Source organism: Numida meleagris, chromosome 2 (genome assembly GCF_002078875.1).
Source record: "Numida meleagris isolate 19003 breed g44 Domestic line chromosome 2, NumMel1.0, whole genome shotgun sequence".
In the NCBI taxonomy this organism is placed as follows: Eukaryota; Metazoa; Chordata; class Aves; order Galliformes; family Numididae; genus Numida; species Numida meleagris.
Window position 1 is genome coordinate 64,456,174 of NC_034410.1, and position 21,062 is coordinate 64,477,235.

At 36.1% G+C, this 21,062-nt stretch overlaps 1 protein-coding gene across 4 annotated transcripts in view; it reads right to left on the minus strand.

Moving 5' to 3' along the window:
• The window catches only part of EXOC2 (exocyst complex component 2), a 128,862-nt gene that overhangs the window by 84,363 nt on the left and 23,437 nt on the right, over positions 1–21,062 (minus strand). For all 4 annotated transcript variants that reach the window (XM_021386474.1, XM_021386476.1, XM_021386475.1 and 1 more), the window contains 2 exons: positions 14,582–14,695; positions 10,581–10,705 (listed from right to left, as the gene is read on the minus strand). In XM_021386474.1, the coding sequence (XP_021242149.1) occupies positions 10,581–10,705; positions 14,582–14,695 (239 nt within the window). The remainder of the gene's footprint in view (positions 1–10,580; positions 10,706–14,581; positions 14,696–21,062) is intronic.

Below are 21,062 nucleotides of genomic sequence, written 5' to 3' on the forward strand. Positions count from 1 at the left end.
TTGTTATTCAATTCATTAGAGGCAAAAAAAGAAAATAATCTAGATTTAGGATACCATGTATCTTAAGACAACCAACACTTGAACTAAATGAATTGAAACTAACAGATCCCTGCATATTTTAACAAACAACAACAAAATCTATCCTACAGATTGTGTATTCTTAACTATAGCATATTATTTTATGTATGACATGAACACCATTTACCTGTAAGAATATCTCTACAGTTTTGTAACAAAACCACGAGGGGTTCTAATGATATTATTCCGTTTATATACACCAGTTGAGCTCATGTGCAGCCAATTACAGTCTTGCCATTAAAAACTAAAAGGCATGTTCATTAGAACAGCAACCACAACATAAGCAGATATTTTTAAGCCAAATGTTGCAAATACTACTGGAACTGTATCAAAGTGTAATGATAGGAATTTAAATATTTTAAAATCATTCAATGCAGCATTTTTTCCCAAAATGTTTTCTACTTGGATGTAGATTTAAGGGAAAAAGTTATATATTGTCTCAAGGATTTTTAAAATTTACTACTTTGGAATAATAAATCATGTAGTACTAACTGATAACCAAATAATTACAGTCTTACTCCTGAAGAGGACACACCTCAAAATGTCCAAGATTAACTATAACCTCTGAAGTGCTATCAAAACCAGCTTTTATTGCAAACACATGCAAAGAATGGTGAAGATAATATTCTCCTTATTAAAGGAGAATAAGAAGTTTCGAAAGAGAATGAATTACCGTGTTACCAATTTAAAAAAATGTTATGAACTGCATGTTCTGTTGTTTTTTATTCTAAAGAAAGCTTATTTAGAATTCCATCATGACCATTCATCAGTTCCTGAAATTTTCAACACACATCTTCTCCAAGCAGTTCTCTTTCACATTTCCCTGAGATAAGAGTACACAATAGAAGCACTATTCCCTCCTCTTCCTTTTAAAATGAACGTAACATTTTTCACAATGGCAGCATTTAAAGGCAGTCACTTGGCATGAAGTATTTGAGATTCTTAGTATCAAAACACTGGTGTTGTAAACGTAGGAAAAACTGTCACATTAAGTCAATTCATAGATGTGTTCAGACAGAAAATGATGCCAACAAACAAACAAAAACCAAGGTATTAAGTTTTAGAGGGGTAGAAAGCACTGTGGAGTACAGAGAAAGGCATATTAACAGGTAGGGTAAACCAAAAGAGAGTTTTGGACCATTGTCCAAAATAAGGTATCTTAGAACATACAGAATAAAATGTGTAGAGCTACCCAAACTACTGTGTGCACACAAAGGGAGTTGCTACATTTTCTTTTATATGTTTAATGCATTACTTACTTTCTTCATGTATTGAAGCTATTTTTACATGCCGTATTCAGATTTTGCAATAAGTGCATTCACATGTATGCCAAAGTGAGGTTACAAAAAAAGTTTTCAGAGTAAAAAACAAAGTACAGTTCCTTCTGTGAGAACCAGACAAAATGTCGCTGAGTTAGAAGTTCAGACAAGCAAAACTATACGCAGTCAAGAAAAATATGCATAGACCTAATCTGATTGGAAGGAATATAGAGATACTCAAAATATCCTTTTTTTCTTACACGAAGTCCACGTGGTAGTGGGCTGCTGCTGTCTAGGACAGTCCCCTTCTCTTCAGCACTTGCACCTACATGCTTTCCTTCGCTGGATGTACCAATCACACAACTGTAGGCCAGGAACAGTGAGATAACCTGGTGGAAAACTAACTTTATAAAGAAAGGAGTTTTCTTTATTTATTAGTGAGCTTGCCTAATCCTTGCCTTGGCTGTGCCACTGCTGTACTGGCAGAGAGAAAGGAGCAGAGGGCTGATGAAAAGCCAGCTTATATTTTCCACACTAGCCACTGCAATTGCAATTTTATTCTGCAGGCAGTGATGACAGTAAGGAGGGCTCCCTTTGGAGGCCTAAAGAAAAGAGGGATGGGCAGGATATTTTTCTTGAATTACCAGTTACCCTTGTCTTAGTTGGATTAACAGTAGGAAACCTAGCACAGACTGTTTACCATTACTAATAAACTTTACTGTGAGTAGCACAGAAAAAATGAGCACACGATTTGGTCTAGAAGCTTTAACCAGGGCCAGAAAATTAACTGCATTTTCTATTACCTTTGCCTGGATGTGCTCAAGTTGTCCAGTTCAGTAAGAATATTTAAAGGCTTGCAAGCTTCACAGCTACAGTGATATAACTAACTTGTAATAGTGAAGAGACAAGTTTAGAGCTCAAAATCTCCAGCCTATGACTAAATTCTGCAAATTGGTTATTTTTTTTCCAAAACATATGCAAAGTTCAGCCTGGCAAATAAACCACAGCACAGGCCCTGCAGTAAAATAAACTGCAATTAATTTATTGCTGCTTGTGTTGAAAACAATTTTATTTAATCTAAGGAAGGATATGGTTTACTACTTGGCAAATCTTAACTGTAGCAAATTAAACTACGCTTCCAAGGTTATACAGTTTTTGACTTGCAAAATGCATCCTTGATTTACTCATTAGATATTTAAAATATATATTTTGAGCTAAACACCAGCAGTAGTATTTTTCCAAACTTCTTCAGTCTAACTCATCTCAAAGTGAGACGCATGCAACTTTTCTGGTGAAAATAGGCTATACATGCACTTAACGTAACTGAAAATCTAACCCTTTTGCACAAAAGTATGGTTAAAGAAGAAAAAGTACCCAAAACATACCAAAACTTTTTAGTTAGATACAGAAAGAAAAAAAAGAAATAAAAAACTGTCAAAAAGGAAAGACTGACTCAGCAAAGTAGTTCAAAAGATCTCATGTGGTAACCATAAAGAATTTGGCACCAAAGAACAATATGAAAGGATGAAGAACACATGTTAACAAGCTTACAGTATTCATGCCAATGACTGAACGCCTTTGGTTTGTTTTTTAAAAAGATGTAACAATTTTCTGTAATTTGAACAAAACAATGTTATTGATGAGGACAGCACCAGTACATAGGATAAAACCCCCCTGAATCGATTCAGCAGGAGTGTGTAACTGTATATTGTGCATAACACAATACATAAAGCTAGCATATCATGAACAGTGATGACAATATATTAGTTTCTTTAGGTTTACGTAACAAAGTTTGTTATTCTGGCCAATAGCCTGTACTGCTAAGTACAGGTTTTTTTCAGAGTCTTTCTGGGTATTTTTGAGAATTGCAGGGCAAACTTGAACTTATTTTGATACACACTGCTAAGCCAAACCAAAATTACAAAATACTGAAGTAAAGGTAATATTGTCTTGAATTGCTTTTTTGTATTTTGTTAGTCTAGCGTTTAATTTTTCAAGTTTAATTACGCAACACAATAGCAAAATTTCAAAAGGTAAAAATAAACAACCACAAAACTAAGGCACAGTGCTAGGAGGGGAAGTTTTATGCAAATAAGAGACCAAATTTTGTTTAATAACAGTGTGAGAGAAAAGTTAACAGGTCTCACAGAGGATTATATTTAAGCAAGCGTGACATTTCCAGGCAAATACCTCAAAATCAGATCTCAAAACAGGGTATATTAGCCATCTTATAGATCTACTAAGATTCAAGGACCAGGATACTTGAGAATTTTAGAGCATGGAAACTGCTATCATCTTTGTGGTCCTCTTTTGGAGAGCATCCAGAAGAGGGCACCAAAGTTGATCAAAGGGCAGGAGCACCTCTCCTATGAAGATATCCTGAAGGAAATGTGCTTGTTCAGCCTGGAAAAGAGAAGGCTGTGGGGAGACCTCATTGAGGCTTTCAAATATTTAATATTTATAAACAGGGGGGAAATCAACTTTTTACACAGGTAGACAGTGATAGGACGAGGGGGAATGGTCTTAAACTAAAAGAAAGCAGATTTAGATTAGACATCAGAGGGCAGTTTTTCTCTGAGAGAATGGTGAGGTACCGGAACAGGCTGCCCAGAGAGGTTGTGGGTGCTCTGTACCTGGAGGTGTTTAAGGCCAAGCTGGATGGCAATCTGATGTAGTAACTTGATCTAGCGGCTAGCAACTCTGCCTGTGGCGGGTGGTTGGAACTTCATGATCCTTAAGGTCCTTTCCAACCCAAGCCATTCTATGATTCTGTGATGATTCTAGGATCTCTTTTTCACTAACACAGTGCTATCCTTCCAGGTATGTGAAAACTAACAGTAGAAATAATACCAGCTTTTAAATGTTTCATGTATGGTAAAAATTGCATTGAAATCAAAATTCAATCATGCAGCATGAAATTAAGCTGATTAATTGTAGGTTAAGCCTGACTCAAATTTAATCAAAGGTCATTTTTTGCATACTTGTTATCAACTGCAATATTTACTACATGAAAGCAAGTGCAAAGCTGATCTTTCCTTCTATGCTTTTTAATATTTTTCAAATGCAAACAAAATTTTTCATTTACCTGAAAAACCCAGATTCATAGAACACAACAGCCAGACAGTAGCTAAAAGCTGTCATGACTTCATCTATGTGGAGAAATTCTGCTAGTAGTTACTGTTACCAGCTTACATCTCTAAAAGGAGCATTGCTTTAAAGGAAGCAGTATGAGCATTTAGCATAAAAACAAACACAGGCTTGGGCACAGAAACTTTGCTGTGGACAGAAACTATTCTTGCTGTTTCTCACTTTTTCAAATTATACTACCTCTTGCTTGAGACACTGAAAAAAATTATTAGAAAATGTTGTGCTAGAACCTTACCTTATATGAAGGGTAAGTTTGAGTCTTGTTTTCAAGCATGGTCACTAATTTTTGCTTTTTTAAGTTTACATTAATAGAAGAATTGGTCTGCTACAGAACTCGATTGTAGGTACTGTATAAAGAGGAAGCATCCACTTGACACTAAACTACCTATCACCATTTACAAATTTGACTGGAAAACTTTTATCAGGTCATCTCCACCTCAGTACGCATTGTTCATTGCAAGCTCCTGTTCTCCTTGCTATGTTTAGCTTTCCAATATCAGAACACAAGTTTTCAAGAAAGGAACTGAAATCAGAAACAACTCTTTATTTTCCCATTGTGCATAGCTCATAAGTCCCATAAACGTAAAGACAAAATATATAGTAATGAGAACTCAATTTCTTCCTATTCAGCTTACGTATAGCGTGGCATGAGGATACCTTAAGACTTCAGACAACAGCATCCCTTGGAAATCTGCAAGGTGAACTTAGAGTATATCAGCTATTGTTTCATGGCTATTCAGAGGCAGGATCTTAATTCTTAAATCACATAAGTTGCATCTACTGTGGAGCACTTGCATGCACATAAACGGTAACTCTGAGGTGGCTGACATGCTGTCAGATATATGACATACACACAGCATCCAAGCTTATCACAGGCAGCTTGTTTCCACAGTTCCATTCTTTCTTGATCTCTACAAGTTTCCATATTGAACATTACCAGGAATAATTGTACACTGTTCTTACTCTGTGAAGCCTATGTTCCATTCCTTGAAGCAGTGGGGAGATTACATTAATAGACATGCCACACTGAAAACACAGAACACAGACCTATTCTAGCTATTTAAGTTCAGCTGTATGACTCAGGTGCTAATCACGTGTTTGAATTTGGTTTAATCAAATGCTTACGTCTAAAGAAATATAGAATTTAAGCTCAAATTTGTTCTAGATACTCATGCTTCAAAGAAAACAGCATCATCTTTTTTTGCCAATATGAATGTCATACTCGCATGTTTTTATGTAATTGAGCAGCTAAAGTGGCCATTTCCTTTTTTTTTTTTTTACTGTCACTAAAATAAAGAGAAGCACTGCAGTCTAAGGTTTCTAAAGCACTTGTGAAAAAGTGCATTCAAAGTAAATTAATTTTCTAGCTTTCCAGAGGCTTCTGTGTGGAACACAATTTGCTTATGGCAATAAAACATTATGTCTCTACAAGCATATAAACAGTAGTGCTTTTAGGAATGCTGCTTTCTAGGTTGCAGTTAGAATTATGGGAAGTAAATCAGTTGAACTCCCTGACGTTGACAAGTGGGTCAAGCTGAGCTGCCCAGTTCCCCTCAGCTCAGTTTACAGCTCCCTTCAGCTGACGAAACAAACTTCCTGTTGAACATCTCCACCGCGACACAATCACTGTCAAACTGTCAGCCAAGCTAGCAGACACCGAGACACGAGGATCTGATAAGGCAATTCTATTTTTCAAGGAATTAAACCAAACAAACAAGGGTTCTGGCCTATTCAACTGCTTATTTTCTTAGTAAACCCTTTCTAATTCGCATAACATAATAGAATCATAGAATCATAGAATGGCTTGGGTTGGAAGGAACCTTGAAGATCATCTAGTTCCAACACCCCTATCACGTGCAAGGGTAGCCAACCAACAAGCATCCTGGTATAAATCTTAGCGTTTTCATTGCATTCTGGTGAAAAATATTAAAACTACTGTAAATGTATAATGCAGTCTGACAGCACACTTAAAATCAGACAGTTCTTACTGACCCCTGCTAATGAAAAAGCTATGTAAAAAAATGAGTAATTCAGAGTTTCCCTGATCAAGTTGTTATATTTGCAGTAAACACTGTCCACAGTGTTTGAGTTTAAAAAAAGCACGTATAAACAGATGTGCAAATAGACGAATATGAAGCACTCAGCAAGTGATCTCCCTCCAAAAAGTACCATCCTGTACCAACGCAGGGAGAATGAAGAGAAATAACCACACACCAACAGTTCTGCTACACAACAAAATCCCACAGAGAAATGGAACTGACCTGCAGTTTATAAGGCATAATCATTCGGGTTGGAAAAAACATTCTAGGATATCTGGAAAGGAAAATCGAGTGCCTAAATTCTTCCCCGTTGATATGTTCTCTTCAGAGAACACGTATGATTTTAGAATATCTTCCCAAAGGAATTGAATAGTAATAATAATAATAATAAAAAAGATAAAACAACAGCTCAAATCAAAACCCAAGCATCTCAGGACCTTTAAACATCACTGGAAAACTGTCAGAATGCTTTTCCCTTCACTCACTTTTCATCTGTAACAGTCCTATGCTCAGCAACAATGCAAGTTCATAGAATGGAGGGTGTGTCCCTAGGAGCTTGTGATGAGGTCAGCTTACAGCTTTCAAAAAAGCTACTATTGATGTAGCTTATGTATGCAGATACAAATTCTAGTGGCATTGTTCTAAATTAGAAAATAAAACTCAAATTCACCCTTGTGCATGAACAGAAAAATGGCATCTATCATCTTGTAAAAATGCTGTGCAGTCAGAATATAAGGAAATTATTAATTGTTCTGCTGAAGAGCTTGAATTTCACAGTTGCATGCCTAGAATGCATTTTGTTTTGTTTGCTCTTCTTTCAGTTTTGTTTGTTCTTAATTTTGCATCTGAGCTGTTTCTCCAGAGCAATTCTAGTAATGCTCATCCTGAATTCTTTGCACTTTTCCTTTGAGGAAAATGCAGTAATCAAATGTTTTGGAGAAAAGCCGTGACATCTGGCATGAGGGCTGAGCAATGGTGTCAAAGATTTCCATTCTTCTTGCTGCTGCTTTCACTCTTGACAGCCAACTTAGCTGTTGCTTTTAACTACAGCAACAGAGCTCTCTCAGAATATGTACTTTTTTTTTTTCCAGTTAGACTCCCTCAAAAACATTCTGCATGTGGGGGAAGAGAGAGCAAACAAGTAGTTCTGAATTAAAAACCCAAAATTCAAATGCAGCAAGTTTATTTAGACTGAAAAGAATCCAAAACACTTCTGCACGTGCAATTAATAGGAAATCTCTAAAGAAAAATGCATATTAAAATACTACAGAAGACAGCTGTGACCTGCAATGCATCCTCATCCAGAATTTGGTCTCAGAAGTTAACAACTAAAGACTGCACTGATTTTTATATTCTTTGAATTCCAATGTTATAATTCTGAATTTATAAGAGATTAAGATTCGAAGTCTCTAAACTTCTTTTACAACATCAAAGTCATTCCCTTTCTTTCTTAGTACTATTTTAATTCAGTGTTTACAACACAAGATATAAGCCTGCTTCCTTTTGAATATTTAAGAGGGATCACTGGGAGGAAGACAAAACAAGACATTTTGGTTACAGACGAAAAGTGGCACCAACCACGAATCATTCCAAGTTTTTAGTTTGTAATTCATCTGAAGTACTACATGGATAAACTCTCATTTTAGGTAAAATAAACATGGATAAGAGATGCCAAACAATATTACATCTATAATCATTTTTGAAATGCAGGACAGAGTATTTAGTGAAATAAGTAAGTTTGTCTTCTCTATTATTTCATTAGTATTTTTTTTTTGCATTCCAGCTAGTTGTCTGGCCTCTCTATTTATCAGTCAAGCAGTTTCCAAAGACAAGAAGCCTCCATTTTAATAGAGAAGACAAGAAAAAAACATTTATTTCTGTTCTTCCTAGAAAGCCTAGAAATATTTATGATTTGCATTAACTTTCTGTAAATGCTATTAAGCCTTCACTAGTCCAAAAAATAATCTTACAGGGAAACACTTATGTTCAACAGCACTGCTTTTTTTCCACAGCAGTAACTGTTGGGAAATAAAACTAATTCAGTACCCTGGGGAGTATTTAATAGATTTGGATGTGAGAAACAAGTCACATTTCAATATCTGTTCAGGATTCTTTAGGATTTTTAACTATTAAAAAACAGCATTTCAGATTTTCAGGATATTTAAAACATTAGCTTAAAAATAGACTAATAACAATTTTAATTCTTAGCATTTAATAAAAAACTGATTAAAAATAGGTTAAAGAAGGCCACATACTCATTCTCCTCCATGTCTTTGTGTACGACTACCACCACCTTCTTTACTATTTCCAATAAAGTCTTTAATTCTTCTTTTCTGTTACTGAAGTCTTATCTAAATTTAGGACGAGGTTTTCAAAACTAATCTATATTAGGTCAGTTCTGGATGGGGTTATAGAGATGTTTAGAAATTAAAGATCTGTTATGAGAAGAGTTCTCAGACTTCTTACAATGAGATCTATCCTATCAAAGCATGCACACCTGCAACTGTGGAAAAGAAGTTATCTAAGAATGACCAAATAGGCAGATAGACAAAAGCTATCAACCACTTGTGAAAATGCTGTCATTTGAGGGGCATGTCACAGGTTAAGCTTGGGCAGGACTACGAGTGGAACACCAAGTGAAACAGCACTTCTTTCCCTTCTCCCTGAGACACAGAAGTGGCTATCAGATGGTTAGTGAGTGGCCTGTAAGCAGGTCAACAGAAAAGCAGTATTTATCCAAAGCAGTGTTCCTAAAACCAATAGAAGTGCTAGCTTGAGTGAAGCTATGAAGAGATGGATACAAGTTCACCTAGTCTATGGTACCTATAACACAGGATCACAAACGGTAATCCTGCAACATGCAAGGGTTGCTCTGAAAGTAATACCTCCTATTTTATTATGTTGGCCCACAACATCAGCGGTGGCTGTCGGTGGCATGGAATTACAGGTTGAACCTTCCCACCAATATTCTGTTACATTTTGTTGCCATGTGACAGATGGCAGCAGAGGGGCAGTCCGACAAAACAGTGTGACATAGAAGTGCACATGAAGCAAAGGTGTGAATTCCTCTATGTGGAAAAAGTGGCATCCATTGACACTTGCTGATGCTTTCTGAACATTTATGGAGACCCATAGACATCAGCACAGTAAGGCAGTAGGCGGTGCGTTTCAGCAGGAGCGACAGCATCAGTGAGTCACCTCTGCTGGGGCAGTTGTTTTTTTTTTTTTTTTATGAGCACAGCATGCAGACTCTTATTCATCACTGGCAAAAATGCATAGCTAATGGTGGTGACAACACTGAAAAATAGTGTTTTGCAGATGACAATTCGCTTGATTGAATAGCGTTATTGATCTTTTTGTATCAGTTTCCATGGAAATAACTAGAAAGCATTACTTTCACAGCAATCTATGTACAATAGTTGTACTATATACACATATGCTGCATAGTAGTAAACATCAAACCTATTGGAAATGGCCCAGCAGAGTCATTTTCTTAGCCAGCACAGTCCTTAACTGGACAGGACTGCAGTAGCTGATGACAAGCTTTTACCTGAGAGGCATTTTATGCTTCAAGTAAATGCGGATGTTTTTACACACATATATATAAATATATATATACACATAACTATGTATACAGAGAGAGGCTGCTGATGTAATCTTATTAGTGTGGCATTTTTCCTCTGGTAAGCAGAATATAAAGGCAGCACAATTTCCTAAATCTGAGTGTACGAGATTTTCATATTAATAATACAGTCTGATTATGGGATAAAGCATCACGGAATAGAAGCTTTTATGTTGCTGTAGTCTGTAAAACATATTAATAGCATCTCTTGTTCCACATTTCCTCACTTTTCTGGATTTGTGGGATATACAGTTTCAACAAATGCCTCCAATTCCTGTCATGCTCTTGGTGCCATCTTTGCAAACAAAGCGTAAGAATAAGCTAGCCTGTCTCAGCTTGTGATCCAAGTAACAGAGTTCAGACATAACATTAAATTCAACCACACATGCAGATACAAACTTTTCTTTTATACCATATTTAGTAAGTATCGTTTACCTGACAGAGCATCTTGTGCTTCAAAAAATGTGCTGAGACCTCCTTTCACATAAGCTAGACTCCCCTCATTTTTCTTATTGGCTTGTTTCTTCAAGTTCACAACAGCCATTTTGAGCTGATCAAAACTGAAAAAAAAACCAAAATGTACCATGACATTCAAACAACAAATAAGGTCACCTAATGAATAAATAGAACAAGTTACTCAGAAAATTAAGACATCTACTGCTGTTAAAGAGAGGAATTACTAAGTAGTTTGATTCCTGATAATCATTATTTGCTCTTAGTCTGAAAGACGGTGGGTTGTTTTTTTTTGTTTCTTTGTTTTTAATCTTTAAACTTAAATGGAAGGTTCCAATTGCTTGTGATGGAATACACTTTATGGCACAAACTAGTTAAGAAATTTCTTCTAAATATGCATCACTGCTCTTAGCTAACTGCCTTTATTGCATGAAATAGGCAATAGTAAATCACTACACTTAGTACACTAGACTGACTACTGCAATGTTAGAAGTTTATTTAATAATGACATTTATTTAACTACAGATTAGTCAACAAAACATTTTCATTTTCTGAATTCTTCAATATTTTTATGCTAGTTCACAAATATAGTTCAGAATCAAACATAATACTGGTGGAAACATACAGAAAAAAAATGAATGGATTCCTGCTTCATGAAATTACCTGTTTTTGTAGGTGGCCCACTGATTTACTTTTTTTTAAGGAGGCTTCAAAATACAATACTACTATTCAACTTATCATCATTATTTATATAGTAGGTTTCTTTTTGCCTCAGTTTCTTACTGTTTCTAGATTATTGCCAGTTCATATTTGATTACACATTTTTATTTTTCGCAAGCAGCTGTAATATCACAGAATCATAGGATGGTTTAGGTTGCAAGGGACCTCAATGATCATCTAGGTCCAACCCGCCTGCTATGGGCAGGGTTGCCAACCACTAGATCAGGTTGCCCAGGAACTCATCAATCCTGGCGTTGAACACTTCCGGGTATGGGGCATCCACATCTTCCCTGGACAGCCTGTGCCTCCTCACCCTCTGAGTAAAGGATTTTTTCTCATTAGTTACGTTACTAGATTCATTAAGAAAGCACCACGACAAAGAAGCTCAGAAATGCAAACACAAGATTTTCATCCTTACAAAGCCTTTTATCCTACTTGCAGGACAAACCCATCTCCCTAATACAAAAGAATCAAATGAAAAAAACCTACACCATACAGGGTGCAGATGAAAAAAACAGAGTAAGGAAATGAAGATATAAGGCAATTCCACCGATAGTCTTTTTCCATTTTAAACTGTGGTAGAAGAAGATATATTGAAAACAGAAAACAAGCTTTAGATCAGGCAGTAGGAAGGCTATCAACCTACTGGGAGATAAAAAAAAAAAAGAAACACTGGTGCACTTTTTATACCAATGATGCCACAACATTTTGGCTATTTCCTGTTTCCGTCTGCTGGTCAGAAACCACATTGCTCAACGATTGGATTAGTCTACTTGGGCATAAAAGAGGTACTCAACAGCAGCTTTTTCAAACTAACAAAAATCTCTATGGTATCCTTTTTAAGCACTGTTTCATGTTATCTGATGATCTAATTGTACGTCTAAATAGTTTATTTATATTTGTCAGGCTGTTGCTGGGGGAAAAAAAAAAGATGCTATTTTGATTACTTAAAAAGAATTTCCTTAAAGGAAAAAACATACATAAGCTAACCAAAACATCGGTGCACCACACATTCAGCACTTCCAATACCCGAGGTTACATAGAGGACAAGAACTAAATCTTTCCTCTGTATTTCCTGAACAACAGCACAAATTACACAGGGCAGATAATTCCAAATTAATAGCAACAGAATAGAATATGTCTAAAATTAGACATTTTGAAGTGGGAAAAAAATGTTTCTTAAAATAAAATTACAGTTAGACCAGTGTTTTTGCTGACACCTTTTTGTATTAGAGATGAAACCATTATATTATGCTGCTGTTCGTATTCCATGGTAATAAGAGCCATTTAATCAAATCTAAGGAATCATTTGATTTACTTTTTTAATCAGCATCCTTAAAGGTAGCTTAATCATCTATGACATGCACTGGTCAAATCAGATCTCAGCCTCCAGTGGTGGTGATTCTTCAGCTTTCAAAGTTCCTTGGTTCTAGGGTTTAAGCAATCTACTGTTGTTTTTAATCTTCATCTAATCTCCCTTGCTGTTCTATTCTTAGTAAACCAGGTACCACTGATATCTATCCTTGAACAATCCACATTTTTCAGAACAGCATTTCGTAGTAACTCCCATTCCTTTCTAACAGCACTTACTTCATTCAAGCTATACACTCTGTTTATGTGGATCAGCTATCATCTTTGTTGAAGCAGAGGCCAAAACTAGGCAGAACAATTTAACTGACACTTAAAATAATGCCATGAGACTAATTATCCCCATATCTTATATAACACAGTCTTGCTGTACTACCACTGCCTAAACGCTGGGTCATTCCCAGAACTTTCCCCAAGGACTGCTTTGCAATCCTGCCATGGTGCCCTTCCACCAAATATCAGGGAGGTTAAAATCCTCTACAAGAAGTAGGGTGAGCTCTACAGAGACTCTCTCAAGTCAATTAAAGATGATTTTGTTTACTTCCTCATCCTACTGTGATGTCACCTTCCCTGGTCTCTTCAACCAGCTTCAATGAGTAGCTCTCCTGCTCCCCATTCCATTATGAGAGAATATATTCAAACTGCCCATTCACAACATCCCCCTCTTTTTTCACAGACATCTTTCCCAGAAAGACTGTATTCAACACAGAACCCCAGGGCTACCCCATTTCATTCCAGTAACATACTTGTCTAAATATATATGTGGAGCTTGAGGTCCCCTTATTTGTTTCCCAGGCTATAAATGTGTAAGATCATTTGAAGTTGGGTACTTTCAGTTGTTTTTTTCCTCAACAGCTCTCTGTTTCATCACAGAGCCATACATGTAGCACTCTGATATCTGTACCTTCAGTTATCTGCAGTCTGCTACCACAATTCCCTGACATTTCTAATTTGAAGTTTTTGTCACTCAACTGCAAACCTGCTGGCAAAAATGCTTCCACTTCACTATTTCAGATGTATCCCATTTCTCACTGACAGTCTTTATTCTTTAATAAGAAGTCCATGGCTAAAGAAGTAACAGAAGTAAAAAACACCTCAGAAACCAGTCCTACAGCCAGCTGTGAACCTACAGGATGCATCCACTATTACCCAACCCTTCTACACTTCACCTGTAAATCAAAGAAAATACCTGGGCCCCCCATGTTCTTCATCTTTGTACCCAGAGCTTTGCAATCACTTTGTCCCACATCTCTTTGCATCTGTCCTACATCTCCCTTGGAGTGTCACAGCTGTCCACATAAATGAGCAACAGAAGGGCAAAGCTTAAGGCAAACTTTTTAAAAACATGTAAAAAGTTGATTGTCCCTTCTTCGTTGTCTTCTTGGGTTTTTAAAAATCTAATGGTTTCCAGAAAAGTCATTATGTTGTGAAAAATACAATTAATTTTAAAATCAACCTTCTTTTAGTTACTTGATTTTAGAAGATGTCATCTTTGTGTGTATTTTAGGTAACAGTGATCTCTCACTGTTGTTTTCACTCCTCTGATATCTACCATCAATTGGAGAGTAAATTAAAATATTGCCCAGACAGATTAATGGATGTATTTTTGAGCTCTTACAAAACAAAGTATAGCCCCTTCCCCCTTCCAAAAACAAAACACAACCCCAAACTACCTGCTTTTATAATTATACAATGAGAAAACACGAAATAAATTTGCAAAATTGTACTTCCCTTCGGACTGCTAATCAGAATACCCAATGGAAAGCAAAATTCATCCTCTAGTAAAAATGGCTTCAAGCATTATCTGAACAACAGCAATCACCAATGACACATCTACTATACAGTGCAATCTACTTGATGTTATTAAAACAATTATTCACATAATAGCAACAAACCTTGTTGTTGAATGATTCTCAATTAGGTACCACGCAGCAGAGAAGTTTTCACTAGTGAAATCAGCACTCATCCCAGGGAACAGCGTCTCTAAATCTTTCTGAGGAAATCTGCCTCTGAAAAATGAATATTCATTTCTTCAGTGAGATGTATTCTGATGAATTGCTTACAATTTAAAAAGTTGCATAAAACAACAGCTCATGTTCCAACAAAATGTAAATATAAACTTGCAATTCACCACGAAATTAAATCTGGTATTTCAGACACAGTATGACTGGGAAAGAAAAGATTGAAATCTAAAGTAAGTAAAACCACTCCTATCATTTTGATTTTGCCACGGTGCATATGAAAAAAAGCAATGTCTACACAAAATATTTTTAAAGAAAAAACTGCTGTCTTCAGAAAATGGGACAAACTATAACACTACTAATATCCAAACAAAAGTGCATTAAAGCCAACTATGCCCTAAGTTAACTCTACCCTTTAAAAAGGGAAATACCTACACCAAGCAGAGTAAATCAGAATATTCTCTATAATCTATTCGCTGAACCATAACTTCTATCAACTCGTATCTCTCTAACATCACAGGACACCATCAGGCTGACTTCTCATAAATGATCTTGCACCATCACTGTCTAGAGGCCAATCAATTTGCAGCAGCGGACCATTTGTTTTTATTCAGTCTTACAATGCAGAGAGATAGCCTGTGAGCCAACTGCTTGTGAAAGCAGATTCTCTGCAATGTTAGTTTTCAAATTACAAGTAGTTTCTAAGATACTCGTATAGAAAATGTAATCCATTCGTCTAAAGTCAGTGGGAAAAAAAAAATTAAATTACTTTTGATGAACACACAACAATATTTTTCTCGGCCCAGACATGACCATAACACTTGACCCAGCAAGTGTAAATAATACACCAAGTGTATTCCACCAAGCACTCCTAATGTATCACCAAATGCACTCACCACTCTGTTCTTTACCACTAGTTACACCCTATTTTCAGAAACTAATTTTGCCAAAGTAGTTTAAAGATTCATTACTTCATTTTCAGACCACACAGTCACAAGCTAGGTGAACTCTACTATACAAAGTACTTTAAACAAAAATGCAAAGCTGCAGTGTCTGGCATTCAAGATCAAACCTGGGGGATGGGGGTCAATCCAGAGTCAGCTACGCGAAGTTACATTAAAAGTGTACAAAAAACTACTGGAAAGGACAGCAAAGTGATGATTTGTTAGAAAGCTATTGTTTTCTGTAGCCTAAATGTATATCAGGATGGCTAAAGCTGCTTTTATTACAAAAAACAAACTGCAAATTAAATGAAGCAAATCTAAAGGCAAGCATGTTAAAAAGTACAATTATACAGAAATAAAAGTTGTTTTCTACAAGTTTCTATTCATACCTAAATGGTCATTAGCATATGCAGGGTCAAACAACCAAATACAGAATGACATAGTACAGAAGTCATTCATCAGTAGAATCTGATTATAACAAGGGTATGAAACAATACTTTTTCAAAATGAGAAAAATATATCAAATGAAATGCAAGGAAAACCAATGACAGATACGAGAAGCAGAGAGAGAGGGAAAACAGTGTGAGAAACAAATACAGCAGTTTACAAGGAAGATCCCAACGTTTCTCTGAGCTCAATGAAAATAATGCAATAATGCAATATAAAAAATATAATAATTAGCAGTGAGATTCAAGATAATCAATGACCTTGAATTTCATGAATGCCCGTTAGCGATCAGAAAATGCTTCTTGAAACATACCTGAAGGCAATATCTTATTTTTTCAAAGCATTCAAAAGTGCACAAGAATTTACAGGACAGTATTTCACATGTGATGATACATGCCATCCACGTCCAAAAGTCCTTTTATGTAAACCTAAATTTTAAGTATGTGATTGCATCTTTCTGGTATGATTTTTTCATGCGAAAAGAAAAGCGAAACAACAAAATGCACTTTTGATTACCTTGAATGAGACTATGAGCTTTTTATAAGCAATATATAAGTGCAGGCAACACAACACAGAAACAGAATTTTGTTCTTATTTTCAGAACTTCAACATATTTCCTCAGAAGCCAACAGAAACAGATACAACACAGAAGGTACACACACTCAACAGATATACCATTACCAAACACTACTATTGCTGCAAGATTGCAAGACATACGCATGCCAGTTTAAGCTTATGCATAAGTTATGCAATTCCTAGAAAAAAATATATAAATACATTGAGATAAAGACCAATTATTTAGCTAGGGATGTAATAAATTCCTGCAAATGAGTTTTGCCTGCAGACTGTGTGACAGAAACAAAGTTTTTTTCAGTTCAATGTTTGACTGCATTGAAAAGTTATTGGGAGCTTTTTTCCAGCAGATGTACTTGTGTAGAGCCATAAATTAGCAATGCGTTTATGGGTGCTTTTATCTATGTAGACATATTTTAGAGATAGTCACAACAGAGTAGAAACACGAACGTGAATGTGTGTGGTAGGTTAACAATACGTTATACTCTATGGTGTAGTACACTTATTTTTATCATAAATTCTACCAGTAGTTTTTCCACTAACAGACATGGGTAGCTTGAACTGACTTGGTACAGCTGTCTTTGCAAGAAGCTGCTCACTATAAAGTTCAATCTGAAAGTGACTGTATTTCTCAAATGTCTGGCCAGATGGACCTAAAAAGAGATTGACTACACAGACACAAGTTTGTTTCATTAACTTCCATTAGTAAATTAAATAAATAAGTCCTTAGAAGTTGTTCTCATGAAAACTTGCTTAGCATTTACTTATAAACAAGCACATATGTGACTTGAGAAGTATTTCTGTTTTACTCATTTTGACATCATAGGGTAATCAAGAGCTAGCAGGAAAAGTTGAGATCATGCTAGCACACGGTGAGATTGTAGACTGTTTTTCTGTTCATTTGCTAGTTCTAGAGAAGTCAATTCAGGAAGCAACAACTCTTAATACTTCCCCACTGATTAAAAAGCAATCAGTGCAAAATAAGTTGTGAACCAGAAAAGGAACCCAGAAACAACTCAAGGAAAAGAAGTTTAACATACATGAAGATACTGCTGAAAGTGTAAAATTAGAGAAATGGATAAAGGTGAACAATGAATTTATGTACTTTGTGCTAGGCAGGCTATTTTACTTATTGCAAAACCAAATCTTGTACTGAAGTTCTGGCTAACATTTAAAGTAGTCTCATTCATTCATCAGAACTATCAGGCTGTAACTTAAAACAAAGTAATTAAAGTTTTATATACTGTTTATGTTCATGAGATAGCCATAATAAAAAGAAATTTGGTTTCAAGCCGCTGTATACTTACACATTCCTCAAACATATTTTGACTACGTCTAATACAGTCATGCAGTACTCCAGTGGTCCTTGCTTCCATGTAAAGGGTGTACATATCTGCTTTGGATTCAAAATGCACTGGGTACAATCAATTCCCTTCGGTCACACCTGCCCAGCAATGCAAGTTAATCCCTCCATCATTCCAAACTTAGGTTCTGTACAGTCCTTAAAAATCTTACCGCAGAACTTGTGCATATATAGAGTGCTTATATTCTCCAGAAATTCCAGATCAGGTTTCCATAGGTAAAATCACAGCTCTCAACCAATCACAATTCAGTATTAGAGAAAATTCTTGAGTCACAGAAAGGCAATGGATACAAACGGGGCTTTTGCCTATGAATGTAACTTACCAAGTTGTAACTTCTATAAGGATTATTTTTGCTCCCAGAGTCTCAGTGTGTGTTTTTCAGCATACACGACAATGTATACCAATTAAAGGCAGGCCCCAAAACAGGATACAATGACCAAAAGGCAACTTGAACCTCAATTCCAGAGGAGTTTATAGGTCAAAAGGAGCAACTTTAAATAAACACAGATTCTGAATACCAACCAGCATAAACAAGTCAACCTAGAGCTACTCTACACTACCTCTCTGTCTGGTACCAGACTCTTAGAAGCAGGCTTTGTACCAGCTGTACTGTGTTAATCATGCATGCAAGAAGACCAGCGTAAAGGACATCTGAGTAGACTAAACAAGACAAATAAAAAGGTATTAACAAAGGTCCCTCCAACAGCAAAGACATGGATGCGCTCTGACAATTACTCTATAGTAGTGCTAGGTTTATCAGAAATGTGACAACAAATGACAATCTTATCTGAGAAATGGCAGAACGTGGTAAAACTTATTGAGAGATTAATACGCAGATACCTAAAACTGATGCATCAGCCTTATCAGCAGTAAACATTACTATTATTTTTAACAACATAAAAGTAGGACATACATTCTGCATCTCTCTCCTACAGGTTTCACTATTTTTCTCAGGTGTCACTGTGATAAAAGTTTCCACAAGTCTATCATACCCAAGAATGAAATTCCATACAAGTTATTTAAAAATAAACACATTATCACAGGCTCCAGAAAGCCTTTTCCTATCTTACAGTAGCAAGATGATGTTTGCCATTAGGTGGCAGCGTAAGATCATCTCTTTCCTCCTGCCAGAAGAACTGTTTTGGAAGCTGGCGTGGGAAGAGGGAAGCATCTGTATTGAGTGGGTGGATATAGAAGTATGTGGAATGTACTTAACATGTCAGCATTTGCTTTCATGTACGAGATGGATCCACAATAATGACCTCTGCTACATGCAAAACAACAAACAATACTCAAAAAATTTCAGACCACTGCAGTTACTGCTTTGTGCAGAGGGGGTCTAACAACATATGTAGGGGAGGCATGGAATCTTTCACATAAAGGACTTATGTGAAAGGGTAAAAGTGTATGCAGCACATGCAAGCAAGCAGTTCATTCACAAATCTTGGGCGAATTTAAACTTTTCATCATTTTACTCAGAGCTCTTATGAAACATGTCTCGCATATTTTCCTTCCCAGAACTGATCAAAATCCAGGACATAGTCTACCACTCTGTTCTTGTAACTATTTCACATGGTGAGAACCAGTCCAAGTACTGCAACATCACTGTTACTGTTAGTATTTTCCTGTCAACTTTCCACACTTGTCAGATTGAGGTCACTACACGGAATACTCTTTCTCTTCCTGAAAGCTACTTAAGTCACTTGTAAAGACTTCTGGCTATATCTCTGTAACACCACAGGCAGGAATATTCCCTGGTGTGGAGAGTGGCACAGACTTGTCAGATGGTGATAGAAAACTAAGGTTCTAAGTCCTTACAGCATCCGGAAAATTAATAAACTAGAACTCAAATGTTAGACGTTTTAAATATCCGCTTTATAATGTGAAGGAATTACTTCATAGCAAGCACACTATATGCACTAAGTGACAGCACCGTCACAAAACCTCATCAAATTTAATCAGCTCTGTGTTTTAAGCTATGAATTAACAGCAATGGGCAAAGTGTGCAGAACAAAGTGTGCAAACACTTTTCTATGAATACATTTGTGACTTTATTCTGTTTAAATCTTGCAACTAGAACTTGCTGATTAGGAGTCATTACATTATGAATCATTAAATTATTTAGCAACTGAGATTTATTTAAAAAAACATTGAATGGCACAAGAACAGGAATTAATTCTTGGAAAACATGAAGAACTTATTAGCTAGAAATTATCAATATTTACTACTTGTGAAGCTCACACACTGAAAGGCAATCGTTTGTGCACTGTATATACATTCTAAATTTTTGACTAAGCAATAAGCCACTAGAAAGATGAGTTCTTATTATTCCCCCTGAGTCATTGTTAAAATATTTTATTCCATTAAATCCCAGTCACTCACAATTAAACTCCAAAGTATACCTAAGAATAAAGTTTTAGTCCTCATGAACATGTAATAATTTAATGAAATGTTGTACTAAAGCACTTCTGATAGGGAATCTTTATTCTAGTATTTCAAAGTCTCATTTGCAATGCCTTTGCAAGTACCCACCTGAGTGGTCACAAGCTATGATTAATTTTCAAATGCAGTTTAATAGGACTAAGTACCTCAAGCAACATTTTAAAAGCCCACAAAACAACCTTTAGAACTAAGCATAATCTATACTAAAAATAAAATAATCTCAAATACGGGTGGTCTACCTCCTTCCAAACTGTACTTTATGTATCTTTTGGTGATGATTGGCAACCACTTTCTGCAAGGAGAACGCTCTCTCTATTTGCAGGCTACCCACTTCCTGCCATTTCTTCAGTGTGCTCCTCTCCAGCTTATTGCTCATTTTTCTCTCATCTATTCTCACTCTGTTTTTCTCCCTAGTCCTTTCTTCAAAAGCTTCCTCTTTTTTTTTCTTTTTTCTTTTTTTTAAAACTGTCTTTGCACAACCAATACATGGCACTCCTTTTTTTAACAGCCATCAGGCTGCAAGGCAAGGGATTCTAAATTCCACCAAATGAGATCAACATCAAATGTGCCAGCATCAAAATTCAAATACGTCCTAATTTACACACATTAAAAATCACTTAAAGAAGCTAAAGGTATTAACAAAGG